The sequence below is a fragment of the Octodon degus genome, unplaced genomic scaffold (assembly GCF_000260255.1).
Source record: "Octodon degus isolate 3935 unplaced genomic scaffold, OctDeg1.0 scaffold00210, whole genome shotgun sequence".
NCBI classification, from domain to species: Eukaryota; Metazoa; Chordata; class Mammalia; order Rodentia; family Octodontidae; genus Octodon; species Octodon degus.
The window spans coordinates 2,383,120-2,402,643 of record NW_004524786.1 but is presented as its reverse complement, the minus strand read 5'-3'; the positions used below and the strand labels follow the sequence as shown (position 1 = coordinate 2,402,643).

The 19,524-nt window shown below is 49.5% G+C and overlaps 1 protein-coding gene across 1 annotated transcript in view; it reads left to right on the top strand.

The window, feature by feature from the left end:
* The window catches only part of Sntn (sentan, cilia apical structure protein), a 12,264-nt gene extending 2,058 nt beyond the window's left edge, over window positions 1-10,206 (top strand). The window contains exons 3-4 of the mRNA XM_023704995.1: window positions 5,293-5,432; window positions 9,627-10,206. Coding sequence (XP_023560763.1) covers window positions 5,293-5,432; window positions 9,627-9,785 — 299 coding nt within the window. The 3' untranslated portion in view covers window positions 9,786-10,206. The remainder of the gene's footprint in view (window positions 1-5,292; window positions 5,433-9,626) is intronic.
* The last annotated feature ends 9,318 nt before the right edge of the window (window positions 10,207-19,524 follow it).

Here is a 19,524-nt window from a genome sequence, read left to right as displayed (position 1 = left end):
CTTTCTTGTTTCCTGCCATCTCTCTTTTATTTTACTCGCTTATTTATATTTTAAGCTTCCCACATAAGAGATCATGCTATATTACCTTGCTCTTGTCTGACCCATTTTACTAAGAATTATGATCTCAAGTTCCATGTCTTTTCCTGCACATAGTACGTCATTCTTGTTCCAGCCTAAATAATACCTGTGTATGTATCTGGTATCTATGTGCGCGTTGCATGTCCCTCACCCGTTCATCTGCTGCTGGGCACAGGAGGCGCTTGCAAAGCTTAGGTGCCCTGGACTGAGCTGCTCAGGCGCCCGCGTGCCTCTGGAGCGTGGCGCCTTTCATTCCTTGGCCGCACACCCAGGAGACGCAGCCGGCGCGGGCGGAGCTCCAGTGCAGCTTCAAGGGATCACATGCTGATCTCCACAGTGTGGTCTACGTGCCCCTGCGCTGTGTAGGGGCTCCGCTTCCCTACACCCTGGGCAGCACGTCTTGTGTCCTGCGCTCCTGACGCCTGGCCTTCCGACTTGGGTGAGGCGGGGCCTCAGAGCTGCTTTGATCTGCATGTCCCTAATGCTGAAGACAGCCAGTACCCTTTCACGTACTCCTTGGCCCCTTGTACTTCTTTTGAGAGGTGTCTGTCTATTCAGTTCACTTTCCCATGTTTTGATGGGGCCATTTGTTTGGGGAGGTTAATGTTTTTCATCCTTTACATCTTAGAGTGTGTGTGTGTGTGTGTGTGTGTGTGTGTATTCTTTATACATTAGTCCTCTATCAAAAGAGCAGCTGGACAATTTCTTTTTCTATTCTATAGGTCGTCTTTTCACTCTTGTGTCCTTTGCTGTGAAGCTTAGTTTGATGTCATCCCAGTCGTTGATCTCTGCTAATACTTCCTGTGTTGTAGAGTTCTAAACAGAAAGCCCTCGTGGTGCCTGTGGCCTCAGACGCTTCCCCTGTGTCACTTCACACAATTCCGGGTGCTTCTGAGACGTATGCCACCACACTTTTAACAAGGCTTCTCCTCCCGTGGTTGGGGAGCTCCATACCCCACCCCAGTTCTTGCACCAGGCTCCTAAAACTGGACTGCTTCTGCATGCTGTTCCCACGAGATCTGGGGCTCATCTTTACTTGGGAGTATGTCATTGAGCATCATTTACTGAAAGCAGCCAGAGCTCATGGAACTAAGCTGACATGATCTCTGCGGGCTACTTGGCTTACGACCCCCCGGGGCTTAGGGAATAGGGACATGTACAAATGCACCCAAATGCCCATGGTAGCTTTGCAGGGAGTTTGAGAAGTATTGGAGTGTATCAGTCAATGCTTAGGAGGAAAACAGACATAACGCAAGGTACACAAATGTATATGCATTTACAAGATTGACTTACAACAGCCGTGCAGTCAGACGAGGAAGGGTAGAGGGTGTCTACACACAGGAGACCAGAGGATCCAGTCACAGACTCGGAGCTCACTGCAGTGACCCCACGAGTCCACCATCAGGAGGCCACAGAAGTGCGGGAAGCCAGGAGATGGGTCTTTGCTCCTTTCCTCTCACACCATCCAGCTGACGAGCTGCACTATAGCCTTCCATGCCCACGCTATGGAACTGCTGAGCTGACGTAGTTCAACATCTCTTATGCAGGCTGGTTCCATCAGCCATCATGTGGAGTACTGGGACACCCACTGGGCTGGGGAGGACGGAGCAGAGAGTTGACTAGTTGTAGGCTCTGCCCTAACTGCCTGTATAATTGGGTGAATGACTTCGCTCCTGTAGGGCTGCACTTTGGTCAAAAAGTAACTAATATCAAAGTTCTAAAATGAACTTTTTCATTTTCTAAACTTAGTTTGTCCAGATAGAGTCATAATTCAGAGTGCAGCCAGACCCCAACTTCCTCAAAGGGCTGGAGAACACCTGGATCTACATGCACCAAGGGATTATGCTGCAGTTATTTCAGAACTTTGCCTAATATTCTGACATTTCACTATACTGATGAGGAATTTCTAGGACGCTAATTGTTAGGAACTCCTTGTATCAAGTACTTAATGTTTAATGCTCTATGTTCCCAAGACGGGATGGAGAGTTGTTCTGAAGATCAATCAGCTTAGTTTAGCAGCAGGGCCTGGGAAGAAACACCAAGGTAGTTAAGGTGTGATGACTGCCTTCAGGGAGCGCCCCACCTAGAACCGCACCGTGTAGCAGGAGCCACAGCCATGTGGAGCTCCAAGGTGCTGGAGTAGTGAGGATGTGGGGGAAGAAAGTGTAAGATCTGAGAGATTAGTAATACAAAGGAGTGTAAAATCTCTCAATTACTTGGTCACCTTGATTATCTATTGAGGTGATACATTTTTATTAAGTTAACATATTTTATTAAATTAATTTTGCCTGTTTCTTTTTAGTTTTTTTTAATGTGGCTGCCAAAAAATTATGATTATGTATCATATTTTTTGAGGGGAAGTTTTGATGGAGAAAATAAAACAGAAATAGCATTTAAGTGCAAAGGCTGGAGAGACTGTCCTTTAGGAAATTATAAAAGGGAAAGGAGGCAAAGCCACTCCCTCTGGGGTTGTGCACAAGGGCGCTGCAAAATATATTACCTGAAAAATGCCTAGAGGTGCTGTGTGTTAGGGTGAGGAACCGGGCTGGCTGTGTAAGTTGATCACTGCAGCATTTTAGCCTCCTTACCCATACAGTGGGGGTGACCCTGGGACCTGCCTCCAAGGACCGCCAGGGTTAACTGAGCTGACCCATGCCCATCGGCCCCACGCAGCAGCGTGGGGTGTGCAGTATGAGCTCCAGAACCACTGGTCACTGCTGTCCCTCCTACACAAGCTCCAGGATGACAGGGACCACTCCTCCGACACTCTCTGCTCCAGATAATCCTTTACATGGGGCCCAGCACTAAACACGAGCCATAAAGTATAGACCAAGGCAGGGCGGGCAGGGAACTGCACACATTCACTGGTTCCAGATTACGACGAGGGAGAGCGCAAATAGCAGGGGAGGGCAGTGCTTGGCCTGGCTGAGCAGCCTCCCGACCTCCCTGTCCCAGAGTCACGACAGCCAGTGAAAACACCAAGAAGGGACCAGCAGTCCCGCGCGTGTGCAGTCGCGCTCCCCATTACCGTGTTTCACATTGCAGCTCGCAAATCTACCCGGCACGTGGTGAAAGCCTTCTGAGGCAAGCCGCCAGGCTCATTCAAGGAAGTCAAGCCACAGAAACAAGGAACTAAGAAGGCTTACAAAATAGTATCTGTAGTGGTAAGACAGAGGTCTTAGTTGTCTTTTATTTCAAATATTTCCTAGGCTGTGTTTTTACCCCAAGTATACGCTATTTTATAGTTGGAGAAAAGAGACAGGAGAAGGGTAAGAAGTTAGTTCGTCCAGATAGAGTCATAATTCGAGTGCAACCAGACCCCAACTTCCTCGAAGGGCTGGAAAACATCTGGATCTACAGGCACGGAGGGATTACGTTGCAGTTATTTTGCAACGGCTGGAGTCTGGATGTCTTCATTTCCTGCTTCTCAGCAATTTGAAATTGAGTTACTTTGTCTTTCTACGCCCAGGTTTCTAAAATGTAAAATTAAGAGATAAACAGTACCTACCCCAAAGGGTTTATGAAGCCTTAAACAAGGAAAATATGTGTCACCTTTTGCGAGCTCCACCACTACCTGAACATCCCCTGTGCTTGGACCCAGGAGGGCGCAGCAAGCAGGGACCTGACGCTTCCTGTCCTCCCACAGATTTCTGAGGCCAGTACAGCCGCTGAGCCTAACGTCCTACCTACGTATTCTCGATTGCTAATAAATGAATCAATTGGGTCAAATTATGGAAGTATTTACCTGCTAAGGAATTCATGTGTTTCCTGCAAACACTTCGCTTCTTAAAAACAAAGCTATACTAAACAGAGATTGTTCTTCGGCTTCTTAAATTCAGGGTCATCATAAGGAAACGAAGACCAAGGTACTGGACACTTCCACCTCAAACACACACCCCTTCCAAAAGGCAGGGCAAGAGCTGAAGGGAGGATGTGTTTTGAAGAGCAGACAATGAGACCCAGGGTTTTCTGGATGTGGCACGGGTGGAAGGAACAAGTGGCTGAGAATGGACAAAGAACAAGCTAAAAATAAAGCTCAAATAAGCAAGGGATTTTCTGAGACTGGAGTTCTGTAGAAGATTCAGTGTCAACTGCTGGTCAAGCATGAAAAAATCAGAAGTGTAAAGCACCAGTCAAGACTAGCGTAAGGTGAAGAACCGGAGACCAAGAAGGAAATCAAGGAGGAATAAGTTGAAACCGCAGTTTTTGCAGCCATTCACTCAGCAAATACTTGTGAAGCACTCTCTCTGTGCTACAGATTAAATAGAAAATAAGAGAAGCAAAAGAGCCCTTGTGTTGGGGGGTGTCTTGGTCATTTTCTTCATCATTAGGACGAAATACCCAACACCCACAGCTTAGAGGAGGAGAGAGTGATTTTGGTTTACACTGCAGAAGCTTCAATCCTTGTGTGGTTGGCTGGCTCCAGGCACCGCGGAAGGGCCTTGGGGGAAGAAAGGCTCTTGCGTCATGGCTGCCAGGTAACAAGACAGAGGGGTCCAGGAGGGAGAGGAGAGCCTCCAGGTCACACTCTCCGCAGCCCTCGCCACCGACTAGACCCACCTCCTGAGCACCGGCTCAGCTGTGGCACGCTCATGCTCCAATCACGAGCGGACGCCCTGTCTGTGAGTGTCTGGGCCTGTGGAGAGCGCTTGTCCCCATCTTCCCTTCTCTGGCCCTGCCATTCTCTGCTACCTGGCCCCCAGGATCAGAGCAGCCCTCCTCTGCTTTGCCCCTCTGTCGTGATGATCCCTCCAGAGAGCCAGCCACCCTCGAACTCAAGTCTCTGAAACCAGAAGCCAAAATCCACCTCTCCTCCTTAAGGTCTTGAGAGTCAGGCATTTGGCCCCACCCCGGGAAAGATGACTAACGCTTATAAATATTTGTTGAATAAATGAATAAAATTACAGCTCAGAAAACCAGTACTTCAAGAGGTGTGTGCTTTCCCAAGGTCATGTAGCAGGCAGAGCCTAAATCTGAACCCAATTTTATGATTTCTAACTGCTACTAAAAAATTTTTGGTGCTCTCCATTGTTTAAAGCTGCAGAGTCAAATATCTGGCATGCCCCCCTCCCAGGCAGTGCCAATGGCCAAGGACGAGGTCTGATGGGTGCACACCTTCCAAACCTGCTCCCCTCTGTCCCTGGACAGAAATATCCCATGCCTAGGAAGTCATTATGTCCCAGGGCACTGTGTCATGGATTTCTTCTCCCACAGCTTTGAAGAAGAGCTCAGACCTGGAGAAAGCCATTGCTACTGCTGCTCTGGTCTTCAGAAACTCTTCTGACCCTGATGGCAAACTTGGAAGAGCTGCTGCAAAAACTCTGCTGCAGGCCCAGTTCCAGAATTTCACACAGGTAGGAGATTGAGGGCCACACCACAATGGCTGGCCCAGGAGCCAGCAGCTCTAGGTCATTACCATTGTGTCACTTCAACCAACAAACATTTACTGATCCCCGCTCTACACCAGGCAGTGAGCTGAGTGCCAGATGTAACGCAATGAAAAGCTAACAGCCCAGTAAAGAAATATGCTGGAAAAGCGATCAGAAATATTTGAAGGACATGAAGAAATAGGGCATGCAACGAGAGTGAAAGGAAGGGACCGTTCTAGGGCAAGCAGTCACAGAATGACTCTTGGAAAATCGGGATTTAGCAAAGAAGTGAAGGGAGCTCAGCATTCACTAGGCAAGAAGTAGTGGGAATGGTGTTGTGCCAAGCAGAGAGAATGGCAGATGCACAGGCCCAGAGGCCAGCAGGAGACTGGAAAGGTGAGAACAGTACTGGTAAAAGGCGGGGGTAGGGCAAGTTATAGCTCAGTGGCTCAAGCACCTGCCTGGCCAATGCAAGGTCCTGAGCTTGATCCCTCATACCACAAAGGAGGAGGAGGAGGAGGAGGAGGAGGAGGAGGAGGAGGAGGAGGAGGAACAGGAGGAGGGGGGAGGGAAGGGGGAAAAGGAGGGGAAAAGGGAGGGGGAAGAGGAGGAAGAGGAGGGGACTAAACCCTTGTGAGAGGCACGGTTAGACAGGTCCAGAGAAGTGACATTCTACAGCTGGGGAGCAGGGCAAGGCAGAAGAAAACACACTAACTGGGAGCAAGCGAGGGTGGGGCAGGAAAGGTGTAACTATGGAGATGCAGCCCAAGCAACAGAGGATGAGCGCAGGGCCAGAGTGGTGAGGAGGAGGAAGACAAGTAGAGGAGACGTTTGGGAAACAGAATGAGCAGAATCTGAAAATGGAGTAGCTGTGACGCTGGAAACATCGGAAGAGAAATGCAGCAGTGACGTTCCCATTCCTGAGGGAAGAAGAAATGAGAGGTGTCGCTCCACTCCCAGACAGGGCGAAGCCTGTGGTCAGCAGACTTGAGGCAGGAGAGCAGGGAGGAGGGAGGAAGGGATGACTGCCTTAGGGAGAGTCCACCTGGAAACTGCCTTGACACGTTGTGGGGGGGGGGAGAGACAAGAAGAAACCAATGGGAAGCCTTGACACTTTCAAGCAGGGAAATGAAGACACCAATGGGAAGCCTTGACACTTTCGGAGGGGCCATGAAGACACCAATGGGAAGCCTTGACACTTTCAGAGGGGTCATGAAGACTCCAATGGGAAGCCTTGACACTTTCAAGCAGGGAAATGAAGAGAGCAGCGGGATGTGTGAGCAGAAGGCTGGCCCAGACATCTGCGTGTGAAACACAGAAGAGTCAGCAGTACAAAACAGCCACTGGGGGAAGGGACTAAGTCATGGCCGCACCTTTCTCAATATTTATCTTTAGCCTACATGGGCCTACAACATACAGTATCATTTCCTTCAAGCTTTTTCTTTGCACTTTCTTCTATACTTAAGTATGTTTACTTATAAGAATACTTCATCATCTTCAACTTTTTTGTGAAACAGAATTTTTTAATTTTTTTAAAGAGAATACAAAAACTAGTTTAAGAAAACATTAAAAATACAGAATTTCACTAAACAAAATGATAGGAATTCAACAATGGTGGTTATATTGCATGCTGTCTTCAAATTAGTTCAGCATGAAAAGTTGGTCAAAAATTAAAAAGAGAGAAAAAAATGTAAGCATTAATTGTTTCAACAGACCAGCAGATATAAAAGTGGAAGATTATAGTGAAGGACTAGATACATAACTGTTCATTCTAACTTGATATTTAGTCTTACACCCTCTAAAGTTGCATTACATTTTACCATCCACATTTGTTCATATTTTAGAAAATACTGGCCCGGGGGGATGAGCAAGAAATAGAGAAGGCTCCGTGGGAGCCCCAAGCACCAGCATCATTGGTGGACAGAGCAAGAAAAGATACAGAAGCTGTCCCTATATCCATTTTGAGACATAAAAGATAACTATGCTCACGTATGTGTATGCATCTCTCTCTCTCTCTCTCTCTCACACACACACACATACACACACACACACACACACTCACTCAGCTTAAGTCTGCCAAGTTACATGAGATGTCCACAACAGGGCAGAGCTGGATCAGGGCACAGCTTCTTGTGGATCTAGGATTGGTCCAAGTGTGGGTCTGCATGCGTGGCTAGTGTAGGGTGGTTAGGCAGGTAACCGAAAGGAAATGCGAAGACGGCCATCTATCTTTGGGGAATGGGGTCAAAGGTTATCTACTCTTTTATATAAACATCTTTCTAAAGATTCTAAATTATACATGCATCATTTTTTAAATACTTTTAAGGAAAGATTATTTGAGGCCATACAAATTAAACAGAATCTGGCAAGAGATGAAAAGTTTGAGGGGATCTTTGAAGAAAGAGTGTGTTAACAGAGCCTGTAGTATCCCCCTGCCTCTGTATCCAGAACAAATGGCCCAGCCCAGAGAAGAAGAGCCCCTGTTCCAAGGGCCCAGAAAACCTCCAAGGGCCTTTTCAAAGCCTGGAAATGAATCCCTCATCTTGGCAGAACAGAGCACACTTGTGGAACCATCGGAAGGAAGCCCTGGACCGGTCTTCAGGAGAGGTCTCTTCAGCCTGCTGTCCCCAGGGCAAGCCATGCCCAAGAAAGGCAGCAGTCTGTTCAGCACACACCATGGCTTGAGTGCAGCAGCACCCCTGAGACGAGCGGCGGCAGAAGGCAGAGCCAAATTTCAGGGGACCCCAGGGGCAGTCACGCTGGGACAACCTCAGCATCAGTGGTGGTCGTTTACACACCAAGCATGTAGAGATATGCCAGGTGCTGCCAGGCCCGTGGCATTCCCTCGGGCAGGTGTGTGCCCTCCAGTCGGTGGCAAAGCTAGAAGCCCACTTCCCTCCCAACTGGGCTTCCACCCGAATCTGCTCTCAGAGGTCTCTGGTAAACTGCACCAGACCTTTCAGCTGAGATGTAGGCCCCAAAGGGGACGCCTTCTTCATAGGGCTGGACATAATGCTGGGGCCCCTAACACCCATCACCAGCCAGATGTAATGGAAGTCACACCGACAGGCCTGCTAAGAAGATATGAAAACAGCGACTGGCCACACCCCAAGAGGACTCCGCCAGCTCTGTAAACTTACACTCTGCAGACAGAAGAAGGAGGAGGAGGAGGAGAAGAGAAGGAGAAAAGAAGAGGGAGAGAGAAGAGCCAAGCCTCCCACCCATGAGGCCTTCAAGGAATGAAGTGCCTGCCCACTACAGTAGAAAATGCCTGTCTTTGTCTTGGAAACGCACACTTTCCAAATAGCAGCAGCTGTCCTGGAGGGAGCACACAGAGCCCCTTTATCCCTCTCCATGGTGCAGCTGGGTCTCCAGCCTAGAGACGCAAGAGAGGATCTAAGCCCAGGAAAGGGACGCGCCATCACTCAGTCACCTCAGTCCCTGCTGCGGTGCATCTTCACAGCTAGCAGATGGACAAGCATTTGAAGCTGAACGAAAGAAAACACAGTTCAGTATAAGAGTGAATCAAATGACCTTTGTGTTTTGAATGTCACAGCTCTAAACTGTACTTTGAAACTGAAAAACCTTTGCATTTATGTGCTGTCCATATGCTTTCCTTCGATGTGTTTGTCAGGACTATGAACTTAGATTTGATTTAGTATCTCACAGTAAATGCTGAGCAATCTTCCAAAAAGCACGCTTTCTTTAAGCATAGTTTATTCTGTATTTTTGGATAATCTTATAGTTCAGAAGGATACAGAAATGACATCTCCCATAACAAAGAGATTGTAGTCCGAAAAGCTGAAAGCATAGAAATGCCTGTGCTCAGTGGAAGGCCGGATAGCCTAGCAACTGAAAGCATGGGCTCTGGAACTGGGTAAGTCAGCCCACAGACGTTGGCCCTGCGCCATGCTCTGCCAAGCTCAGGGACATTTCCAGGATCCTCAGCAGTGCTGCGTCTCTAGAATGGGACTGGGACTAACACCCAGCACTCAGCAAAGCCACCGTGAGATGTCAATCAGATAACCCACACACGATTTAGTACACGGGGCTGGCTGGTAGTGCCCGTGGCCGCTTGCCATGTTGTCAGTGCTCATAACAGGTGTATTTTCGCTTATGATCTACAAAGCCAAGGTTTACAGAGCAAATTGGGCTTTTATTTCTTCTTCCTTCTCACAGGGACAAGAATCCAAGTCATCCTACCGAGAGGTCCTTTCTGAACTTGATGAACACGCAGAAAATAAGCTGGATTTTGAGGACTTCATGATCTTGGTGCTAAGCATCGCTGTCACGTCAGATCTGCTACAAGATATATGGAGTGTTAGAAGTACGAATTAAACAGCTTGCTGTGCGCAGTTAGATAAATATGGGAAAAGCTATCCAGTGATTGAAGGGTTTTCCGTCTTCTCTGTAATGCATTGCGTCTGATTACACATCAGGGGCAGGTGACTGCTGAAATCCAGAACACAGTATAACTCCACAAGCTCACACACACTCTTCGGAAACACACAACACTCAAAAATGCTCGCCTCTCGGGGAGCTGATACGTTACCACACGTCCACTGGACACCTCTGACGTCAGGTTGCGCTCTCTGAATCAACAGTAACTCACAGCAGTTTTCTTAGAGACACTGAGCCGCTCGCCCCTTGACCACTCATTCACTGACGTTTTTAATCAACTGCAAATATGGTATATTTACAACTCTGAGACAGGCCACAGAACACTGAAAGAGTTCATCTTCTGACTTGGGTCCGAAGGTCAGAGAAACCTCACTGACACTCTACTGCCAGCAAAAACCAGATGACCAGGGGCCGCTATGTGGACGCGAGTGGGGGGCAAGCATGCCCATGAAAGGCACAGAGGACTTCCCAGGGGACAAGAATGTTCTCGGTCCTGGCTGTTGAGGAAGTCACACCAGTGCCTGCGTTATTTGTCAGACTCTTTAAACTCACACTACACAGTGAGCTTTACTGAATGGGGATGGTGAATCATACATAAATAAACCTGGCATGAAAAATAAACCCCACTATCCTTGGAACCCAAGTGTGCTCTAACCAACGTGGTTCAGCTTGTGCCTCACAGGCCCACACCCTCCACGGCACCTCCTCTGTTCCTGCCTGTAGAGGTAAAACACAACCACCCTGGGCCTTGCCAGATGCTGCAGGCTTCTGTGGGGAAGCTCAGCAGGGTGTGAGGGGCAAACCAAGGCTCCCGGAGAGGACCCGGGCAGTAGCCACGGCCACGAGGCCACAAGTCATGCACGTGCACACAGACCCTCCTGCACAGCTCCGCCAACGGCTCCTAACACCTCAGTCTCCACAGGAAGAAGAGAGGTTGTGAGTGACCAGGAGGGCACTGGGATCATCAGGTAAGAACTGGAGGGTAGGAGCCCAGATCCAGGGAAGGAGAGAGGTGAATACGGGTCGGGAAGGAGGGACCACACGCTCAGGCCCTCCTCCCTTTCATCCTGTGCTGCTATGCTCTGCAGAGGGCCTGTCACCTCCCATCCGCCACACTTCTACCACAGGCTGAGGCCCTGAGAAAGCTGAGGAGCAGGGACCGCTGCCTTCTCCTTGTGGGAGTTACAGGCGGGAAGACACACGTGCAAACATGACGGCTGGCGCCGTCCAGGATCGCCGCTCTGCCAGGCACTACATGCCTTTGCACTTCCTGACAGCCGAGTGCGGCCAACTGAGCTCAGGTTCTGCAGGCCATTTCCAGCTGGGAGCGTTACAGGCCCGCGCCACCAGCCTGCCTCCTGGTCATGAAATAGGCCCCAAGGAAGCTGCACACCGGCCTGGTCCCTGAGGGTGGTAGGCAGTTTGGAGCAGAACCCCAACCTCTCAGGGGCACCTTACTCACCCTCACATGGCTCCCCAGGAGACGCTGGGTGCCAAAAACAATGAACATGAAACAAACTGCTGTGGCTGGGAAGGGCAGTGGGCCACAGGAACGGACACCGACACGTTCCAGCTTGCCCGTCGAGTACCTAACAGAGACTCCTGGGACGCCGTCCTCGCATCAAAATGCCTGGGTACCAAATCCAGTGAGCTTCAGAGTAGCAGTGTCCCAAAGAGCAGACGGTGCTTAAGGGAGAGATACATCTTGTTTAAATTATTATAGCCTTCCAAGTCCTCCTCTCATTTCCTGTTTTCTTCACAGTCTAATCCATGCACTAAGAAAACCCCTCCCAAAGGGATAGCGCCTGGTAATGGCTCCATGTCTGGGGAGGAAATTATTTCACCCAGTTGTGTTCCAAATCCCCCGAAGCCCAGCTCCTCCTGCGCCCTGTCCTCGCTAAGCCGCAGGCACTGGCGCAAGACCTCGGGCCACAGATGCATAAGACCCAAACTGCCTCCATCCTCGCCTTAGCAGGGGGTAAATGTGCTTAGCAGAAGCGTGTAAACTCAGTTATTTACTAAAAGAGAAGCAGATTAAAGAAAATTATGTATGCCCGTGTTTCCAAGTCTTCTTGCCACAAACTGATTGTCTAGAACCTGGTAGAAAAAGAAAGCAGAATAAAGTTCCATCTTGTTTCTTTCCTTTCAATACGAGGATGACCTTATGGGCCCACGGGCTTCACAACAGTAGCGACTCGTTTGACCTCCGGAACCGCCCTGTGGAGCAGGCACTGGCACTGGAGCCCCTCACGGCCCCCATCTCACAGATGAGGCAACAGAGGCGCAGAGGTCTGGATTTTTCCCAGAGTCTCACCATGAGTGGGACTGGGAGTTCTCCGCCCTCCTTGAGGGCAATGCTAATTTTGTTTTAATATTAGATCTTATTGTGAGCAATAATATTATAACTCGACAAAAATAGCCACACACATTTCAGGCACCGTGCAAGAGGGAGCAGTACCAGCTGGGCCTGGAGAACCATTTGGCATTCCTCAAATAGAACTCCGTGGGCTGTCCTCCCTCGAAGCCCTTTGTGTCTCACTCACAAGTAGCTGAATGTGGCAATCGTGCTGACCAACGGAAAGGTCAAATTCACACCTTTCAGAGAGAGAAAAAGGAGTCGGGCCAATGGCGTGACGCAGAGACTTGGAGCCGTTCCAACCCTCTGGGCTTCTGCGAAGAACTTTCACAGCTCTGTCCCAGATGGAGAGTCACGACCCACTGGGAGGGACATCAATTACCAAATCTATTTTAGCCTGATGGAAAGAATGAAAGCAGCTAAAGGACGTGTACATGCTGCAGCGTCATGACAGACAGGGCCAGGGAAAGGGTGCCGAGGCTCGAGACCTCGGGAGTGGCACTTCTTGGGTCAGGTCCCAGGACCACGAAGTCGCCTCTGTTTGAAAGGCGCCATATGGAGCACGTTAGGTCTCAGCTCAGGTGAGGCCGCGGTGCGAGCCTGCCTCGGGCTTCCTGGTGGCAAGGAGCAAAGCCCCAGTCACATACGCATGCACACGTGCATGCGCAGAGGAAAGCAGAATGCGCGTGTCTATAAACAAGGTGCAGGACTACAACAAAGTGAGAGGGCAGCAAGTGCACACAACGGCCCCCAAATATGGGGACAGGAATAGAAGGCAAGTGCAGGCTTATTCTCTTAGTCTGTCTTTTCCTTTTCTTTTTTATAAATTGCATTTGCACAAACTGAGTATGTGGAGCAATGGGCTGAACTTAGGCATATTCATGCACGCGCATAGCGTGCTTTATTGTGGCCCTTTCCCCTTCCCCCACACCTTGTTCCTTTCCTGTCCTCTAGCAAGTTCCTTTCCACTTTGCTGTCATTGTTTTAAATTTTCTTTCTGGAGACCACAAATGAGCCGAAGCATGACCCCTGACTTTCGGAATCTGGCCTACTCCACCTGACACGGCCATGTCCAGGTCCATCCACTCTCCTGCGAATGACATGACTTGACTCCTCTATACTCTTGGTGGGGTGTAAGTTCGTACAGCCGCTACGCAAATCAGAATGATGTTCCTCAGAAAGGTAAAAACACTGCTCCCGTCTGACCCAGCTATGCCACCCCCACTGTAATCCTGAACAAATTAAAGTTGGCATACTAGAAGGGTACCTGCGTGCCTGTGTTTATTACCGGACAACTCACAATAGCTGAGCTTTTGGAACCAGCCTTGGTGCCTGCTGACAGATGAAAGGATAAAGAAACGCGGTATCTCCGCACAATGGAGTGTCATTCTCTTAATTCTTCCTAACTTGCCCTCTCTCTCTGCTCCTCTCTGCACGTGGTCATTACTTTGCAGTGTCTTCCTCTACCTCAGTCTCCTGGCCAGTTCTCTCTGCTATGTCGGCTGGCTGATTTCCTCTTCAAGTGCTCGGCAGACATTCCATAGCACTCAGAGGCCCAACGCTGTCCTCAGGACACAGATCCCAACTGGCTGAGTGAGCAGAGGCGGCTCCTGAGCCTATGGCCAGGAGACAGAGAGGCCACGTCCCCACTCAGCAGGCACAATGGCAGCTGAGTCCTCAGACAGGACCTAGGCAAGTTCTGAGAGAAGGAAGAAAGAAGCCGGGGAAAACAAATTGATGGAGGAATCTACAATCTCTAGAACAAAATCTACAACTCGCTTCTCAGATACAGGCTCAGCAGTGGAAAGTTTCATTTGTTATTCCAAAAGAAACCTTTTTTGCACTGTCACTGAACAAAAGACACAAACCTGAGTCTCCCTGGGAAGTAGTCCTCGATTAATTACAGCTAAGATGTTCTTATGCAAGGGCTGCGGCACCCTCGCAATTAGCTGAGCGAGACAGAAACACACCCGGCCCAGATCCCCTAATTTTCTTCATTTTAACACCCAAAGATGGGTCCAAGTAGGATCAGGATTTGGGCTTTAGTCGTCTGTGAGAAAGTGGGAGAGGGCTGGATGCAAGTCTTAGGCATGCTGGTCACAAGTGACCTCTGGTACAAGTGCAGCTACCGAGAGCTGCTGGGATCCGCCCCGAGAACAGCACATACCAGATCGGGCCAGGCAGAACCCCCAAGAAATCTGCGCGGTCATGTGTTGCACCTGCTTTATTTCTACAGTGTCAGTCCAAGCTACCTGGTTGATTCAGATCTTTCTCTCATCTTTAAGTGGGTAAAACTTTTAAATAAACAAATTCTTCAGGTGGCACAGCAATTAAACAGAATTTTGAGCATGCTTTATTGTGACTAAATTTTTTTTAAAAAAATAAAGCTTTCCTTGAGAAGCACCTTGTACTCCTTTAACAAATTGTCAATTCTTTATCCACCACTTCAAATTTCAAGAGCTTCTACCACTCAGAATTTTTTCATACTTATTTGGTGATAAAACATGAGTTAGAACCCAGGAGAAGCCATTTGCTGTCTTTATGTCCCCAGCTGAGTGGGAGTGTTCACAGTATGTGGCACAGAGCTGTATACACCGTGGAAACTACTCAGCCAGCGAAAAGTACAGATGGAACAGAGCGCGACCGTGGCCCCAGAGCGCCACCGCCAGCTGTGTGTGGCTCTGGAGGGCTCCTCCACCTCCTGTGATGGAGCCCCGTAGTTTTCCAGTACAAATTTGGGATGAGCAAGGGGCCTCTTTTCAACAAGCTGCTGTGAGATGTCAAGAGGCAATTTATCAAAAAAAAAAAAAAAAAAAAAAGAGGCAATTTATCTACTGTTAGCAAATTTTAATAACCATGATTTTAATGAATAGCTGTACTTTATAGAACATTTACTACTCTCAAGCACTGCAGTACGGTCTTTGGCTTAATTCTCCACACAACTGGAGGAAACTGGTACAATCACCTCTGTCACTAGGGGATGCAAGCGAGAGTGGGTGGCTCCCTTGGGCCCCCTGGGCACTAACTGATGGGCCAAACCCAGCACTGCAGCCAGCACAGCTTCCTGCCCCAGCCAGCCTCTCTCCTAGATGCCAAGGTGGGATGCGAGGACGGCCCCCATCATTTAGGGTCCACTCCAAGCTGTATCCGGTTATTCCATAAAACTGGAGGAGGAGAAAAAGCAGCAGCAGTGTTCCGTGTGCTCAAGGCCCAAAGAAATCAGGAAAAGATTCTCTTAATGCAACAACAGAACACATCTCCCCTGCCTCTGCGTCACGTCCTCCCGCTCTCCAGGGATGCGCTCCTCTGGTAGAAGGCAGTGGTATTTTACCTGTGTGTGGCCCAGGCCTGTGGTCATCCTCAGAGAAAGATCAACTGGTAGGAGAAAGGCCATGGAAGAAGGGAAGAAAGAGCAACAGAGCCCTCAGGAGGGAGAGCGCTTTTGCACAACCCTGGCATATGCTGGGGAGTGTGGCAGAGACACCGCAGTGCAGACTAGAGCAGGTTTCATTCCTGGCCTCCCTCCTGTCCCTCCTCTTCAAATCTCAGAGTTTTCCTTACTTAGTAAAAGGGGGCTCTGTGACCAGATGTCCCCTAAAATCCCTTCCCACTCTCCTATTCTTTCATGCAAAGCAAGATGTTTTAAAAAGAAAATTAGAGCAAGATGCCAATGTACATATGGGTAAACCCCAGCCCTTCAAAATCTGTTTCTCTTGCTCCTTTCACCACCCTGTGACCCTGCAAGTCTGCGGCCCAGCCCAGCAGGCCGAGGACGAGACACTCTTAAGCAGCTAAAATCCTCAGGGGGAAATGGGGGCAAAGCAGGCAGGGCCTTAAGACGTTTTAGATGAAAATACGCTTTATGTGTGCCTCAAAAGGGCCACAGAGTCCAATAACTCCCGCAACCATCTACCACCTTGTCAGGTCTTGCAAAGGAAGAGCCCTGCCTGTCTGATTATGGAAGCTGCGACACCGGAAACAGTGCCTGACCTGTGCTTGGTGCTCAGTGGCTATCAAGTGACCGAATGGCAAGCGAGTCTCATTGAATGAGTATAAAGGAGAAGAGGAACTGATTCGCTTAGAGCAGGCCAAGGTCAGGCTGAAGAAAGAACACACAGGCGCTGTCACAGTCACTTTTCCTGTTGCCAAGACACAGTCCCTCACACCCATTACTTGGAGGATGACAGTTAACTTTGGCTCACAGCTTCCAAGGCTTCAGCCCACATCTGGTCAACTGGATCCAAGGCAGACACGGCCTGGTGGAAGAGTGGGAGGACAGAAGCTGCTCACGACATGACAGCCAGGAAGCTGAGGGAGAAGGGAGAAGCCCAGGGGGAGACACACCCTCCTAGGTTGGCTCCAGGTGACCAGACGCTTTCAATCAGGCCCCACCTCCTGATGCCACATTGGACTTAATCCACTTATGAACAGAGTGCTGCCACAATCCTATAATCCTATCACCTTCCAAAGCCCAGCCTCTGAGTACACGAGGATCGGGGAACATGCCCGACAGAAGCTGTGCCAGGGTGTCCTATGGCAAGTGAGCGAGGTTGTTCTGATCTTAGGCTGAATGGAAGGTGTGATTGGATCAAGTGGGTTTAAGATTCCATTCACAGGGCCAGCGAGATAGCTCAGCCATTAAAGTGCCTGCTTAGGCAAGCTTAGGCAAGTGCAGGGACTGCAGTTTGATCCCCATTACCACATGCTGCTCCATCCCACCCCCAGTGCAGGCTGAGCCAGCCACAGAGACTGGGCATAGCGGTGCACGCCTGTAATCCCAGTGCTGGGGAGGCTGAAAACAGGAGGATCGCTATGAGTCCAAGCTGTGTAGTGAGCCCTGTAACAACCAAATACATTTTTTAAAAAAAGATTTCATTCACTCTATTTTAGCTCAGAACACACAAACAAGAGGTTTTCGGCTTTAGAATACTGTCAAGATTTAAAGGCAATGGGAATAAGTTTTCTTCCTCATCACCTAGGTCTCAGTGGTGCCCACACCAAGTAAGAAATCCCCCAGGGTCGAGGACTCCAGAGCCAGGACCACCTGCCAACAGTGCCCCTCTGAGAAAAGTCCCCTGAGCACCTGAGAAACCTTCTGTTTCTTACTGATGTTTGCGTCTCGAGCCAGCCTGGCCATTTTTTTCAAAACACCTTTTTATTTATAAGACAAAGCCACTGCAAAATGGAATGGCTCTTACATGAGTTAGGTTCACCAACCTCACCTGATTCTCAACTCAGTTTCTTGATCTTTCACCTTCAGGGTGCACTTTGACCCCTCAACACTCACAGTCTGGGCAGGGTGACCTTCTGCTGTCCGTGGAACCAGTGGCCTTGGGGCAGCAAGGGCTTGCTTTGCTGGTGAGGCCAGGCACCCCTGGCGGCCTGTAAACACGCGGAACTGACTGCTGCCTCACAATCTCTTCAGTCTACAGGTGGCTGCGGGCCTCGTGAAAATCAATAATGAAATTAAAGGTGGAAAAAGCAGAGCCACAAGGTTCCTAAAGATCTTTCATTTCTCTGACACTTTGTTCTTCAAGGAAAGGGTTTTGATTCCCCGAAAGAAAGCTCGCGTGGGCCTGGCCTCCTCACACAGGTGCTGACCAATCCAGAGCTCCCAGCACTCACTCCCCCTCTGAAATCAGGAAACGGGGAGAAGACGAAGAGGGAAAATTTCTAATCCCTGGAGTCCGCACCAGGAGCAAACTGGGGTTTCTTGACTTTTGGAGCCCTTGTAGAAATCAAGCTGGAGATGGCTGAGGAGGCTAAGAAGGAAACCAGCTTCCCCCGAACAGAATCTCTGCTCTAAGCTGATGTGGACATGTTTCAAAAGCGCAGGAACGGCGTAGCCGTCATTAGTTTTGAGAGTGCCATCCCAGAGGCTAACAGGCTCGTGACTGGCGCCCCTACAGCACGCGTTCGGTCCCCATCTACTCTGACCCGCCTGCGCCATGACGTCCAAGCATTTAGATACCTTGAGTGTCATCTCCAAGACTAATGGCGTGGGGGCCCTGCCACGTCCCTCTGTCCACATGAGGTGCCATCGGTAGCACTGGGACAACCGCTTGGCTCGGGTGCGTGTGTCTCTTGTCTCTGGGGCACAAGCAACTTGCAGTCCGGAGCAGGTACCACGTGAGCGCGCAGCGGAGCTGGGCCTCCCCGGCGCCCCTTCGCACCCACGACAGCGGTCGTCCTGGGTGAGTCCCACACCAGCCACGAAGGAGGATGGCGAGTCCGTCGAGGTTGGTCCTGAGGTCCCCAGTGAGGCTGGGCTCCACGTGGCCGCGGGAGCAGCCTCCTCGCCACGCTCCTACCTGCCCGTCTCCTTTCCTTGGTGCAATCTCCCAAGGCCTTCATTTTCTCTTACTAAAATTCGCTTCGGACATAATGCCTCGCCTACCTCTTTCTTTGGGGTCTGCTGGAAGGAGGAATCCAAATGAGAAGCTCTTCCGCTGACACCTAGCACGAGAACAGTGTTCACACGGTAGGACTCCCTCCTCTGGCGCTGAAGAGAAGCGCGGAAAGAAAGAAGTCGGCCAACGGCCGGCCGGCGAGGAGCGGGCGGAGACAGAGCGGCGCTTTTATCGCGTGGGCAGGGGCGGAGCTTACATGGGCGGTGCCCATGGTAACAGGCGCTGATTGGAGGAGGCCCGCGCATGCGCACGATCAAAAGAGGCCTTTCCGGGTTAACTCGGGTAAGAAGCCGGAAGTCTGTCTAGCAGCGCCTGGTGCCGGTTGGTTTGGGGCGCCACGCCCCACGATGAGCCGGTGGGCAGCTTTGTGGGCGCAGACCTGTCAGCGCGTTAGAGACGTTCAGAAAGCAGGCACGATAGATATGTTTTTTTTTTTAAGTTACTCAAGATTATTTCTTTTTTGGCCATAATTTTATTGATAAACAAGTAGCAATGAGACAGGTTCAAATCAAATTGGTAGGACAGTTTCAATAATTAGCACACTGCATACATTCTTCTTAGTGGTTAATTGCTGTACAAGATGTGGACTTGAGATCCTCTTTACAAACACCATTAGAACAAATCATTCTATTCATTAAGAGAATGTAACTATATATCTATCCTAACCACTTTGACTACACAGAAACAAAATGGACATTCATCTGTATACCCTTTTTTTGTTAAGTTCCGTTATTTGAATATTGTAGGTGTGTAAACTGAGCAAAATATTCTAAAACAGTCCAGTATCCCATAATAGTATTGGGTCTTCCACTTAACTGGCAATGTCAGAAATTGTTGACCTGAGTCCCCTACAGCTCAACATAACAGCATGGCTTTACTTCTTATACTTCGTTTTTATACTTTTCTGCTG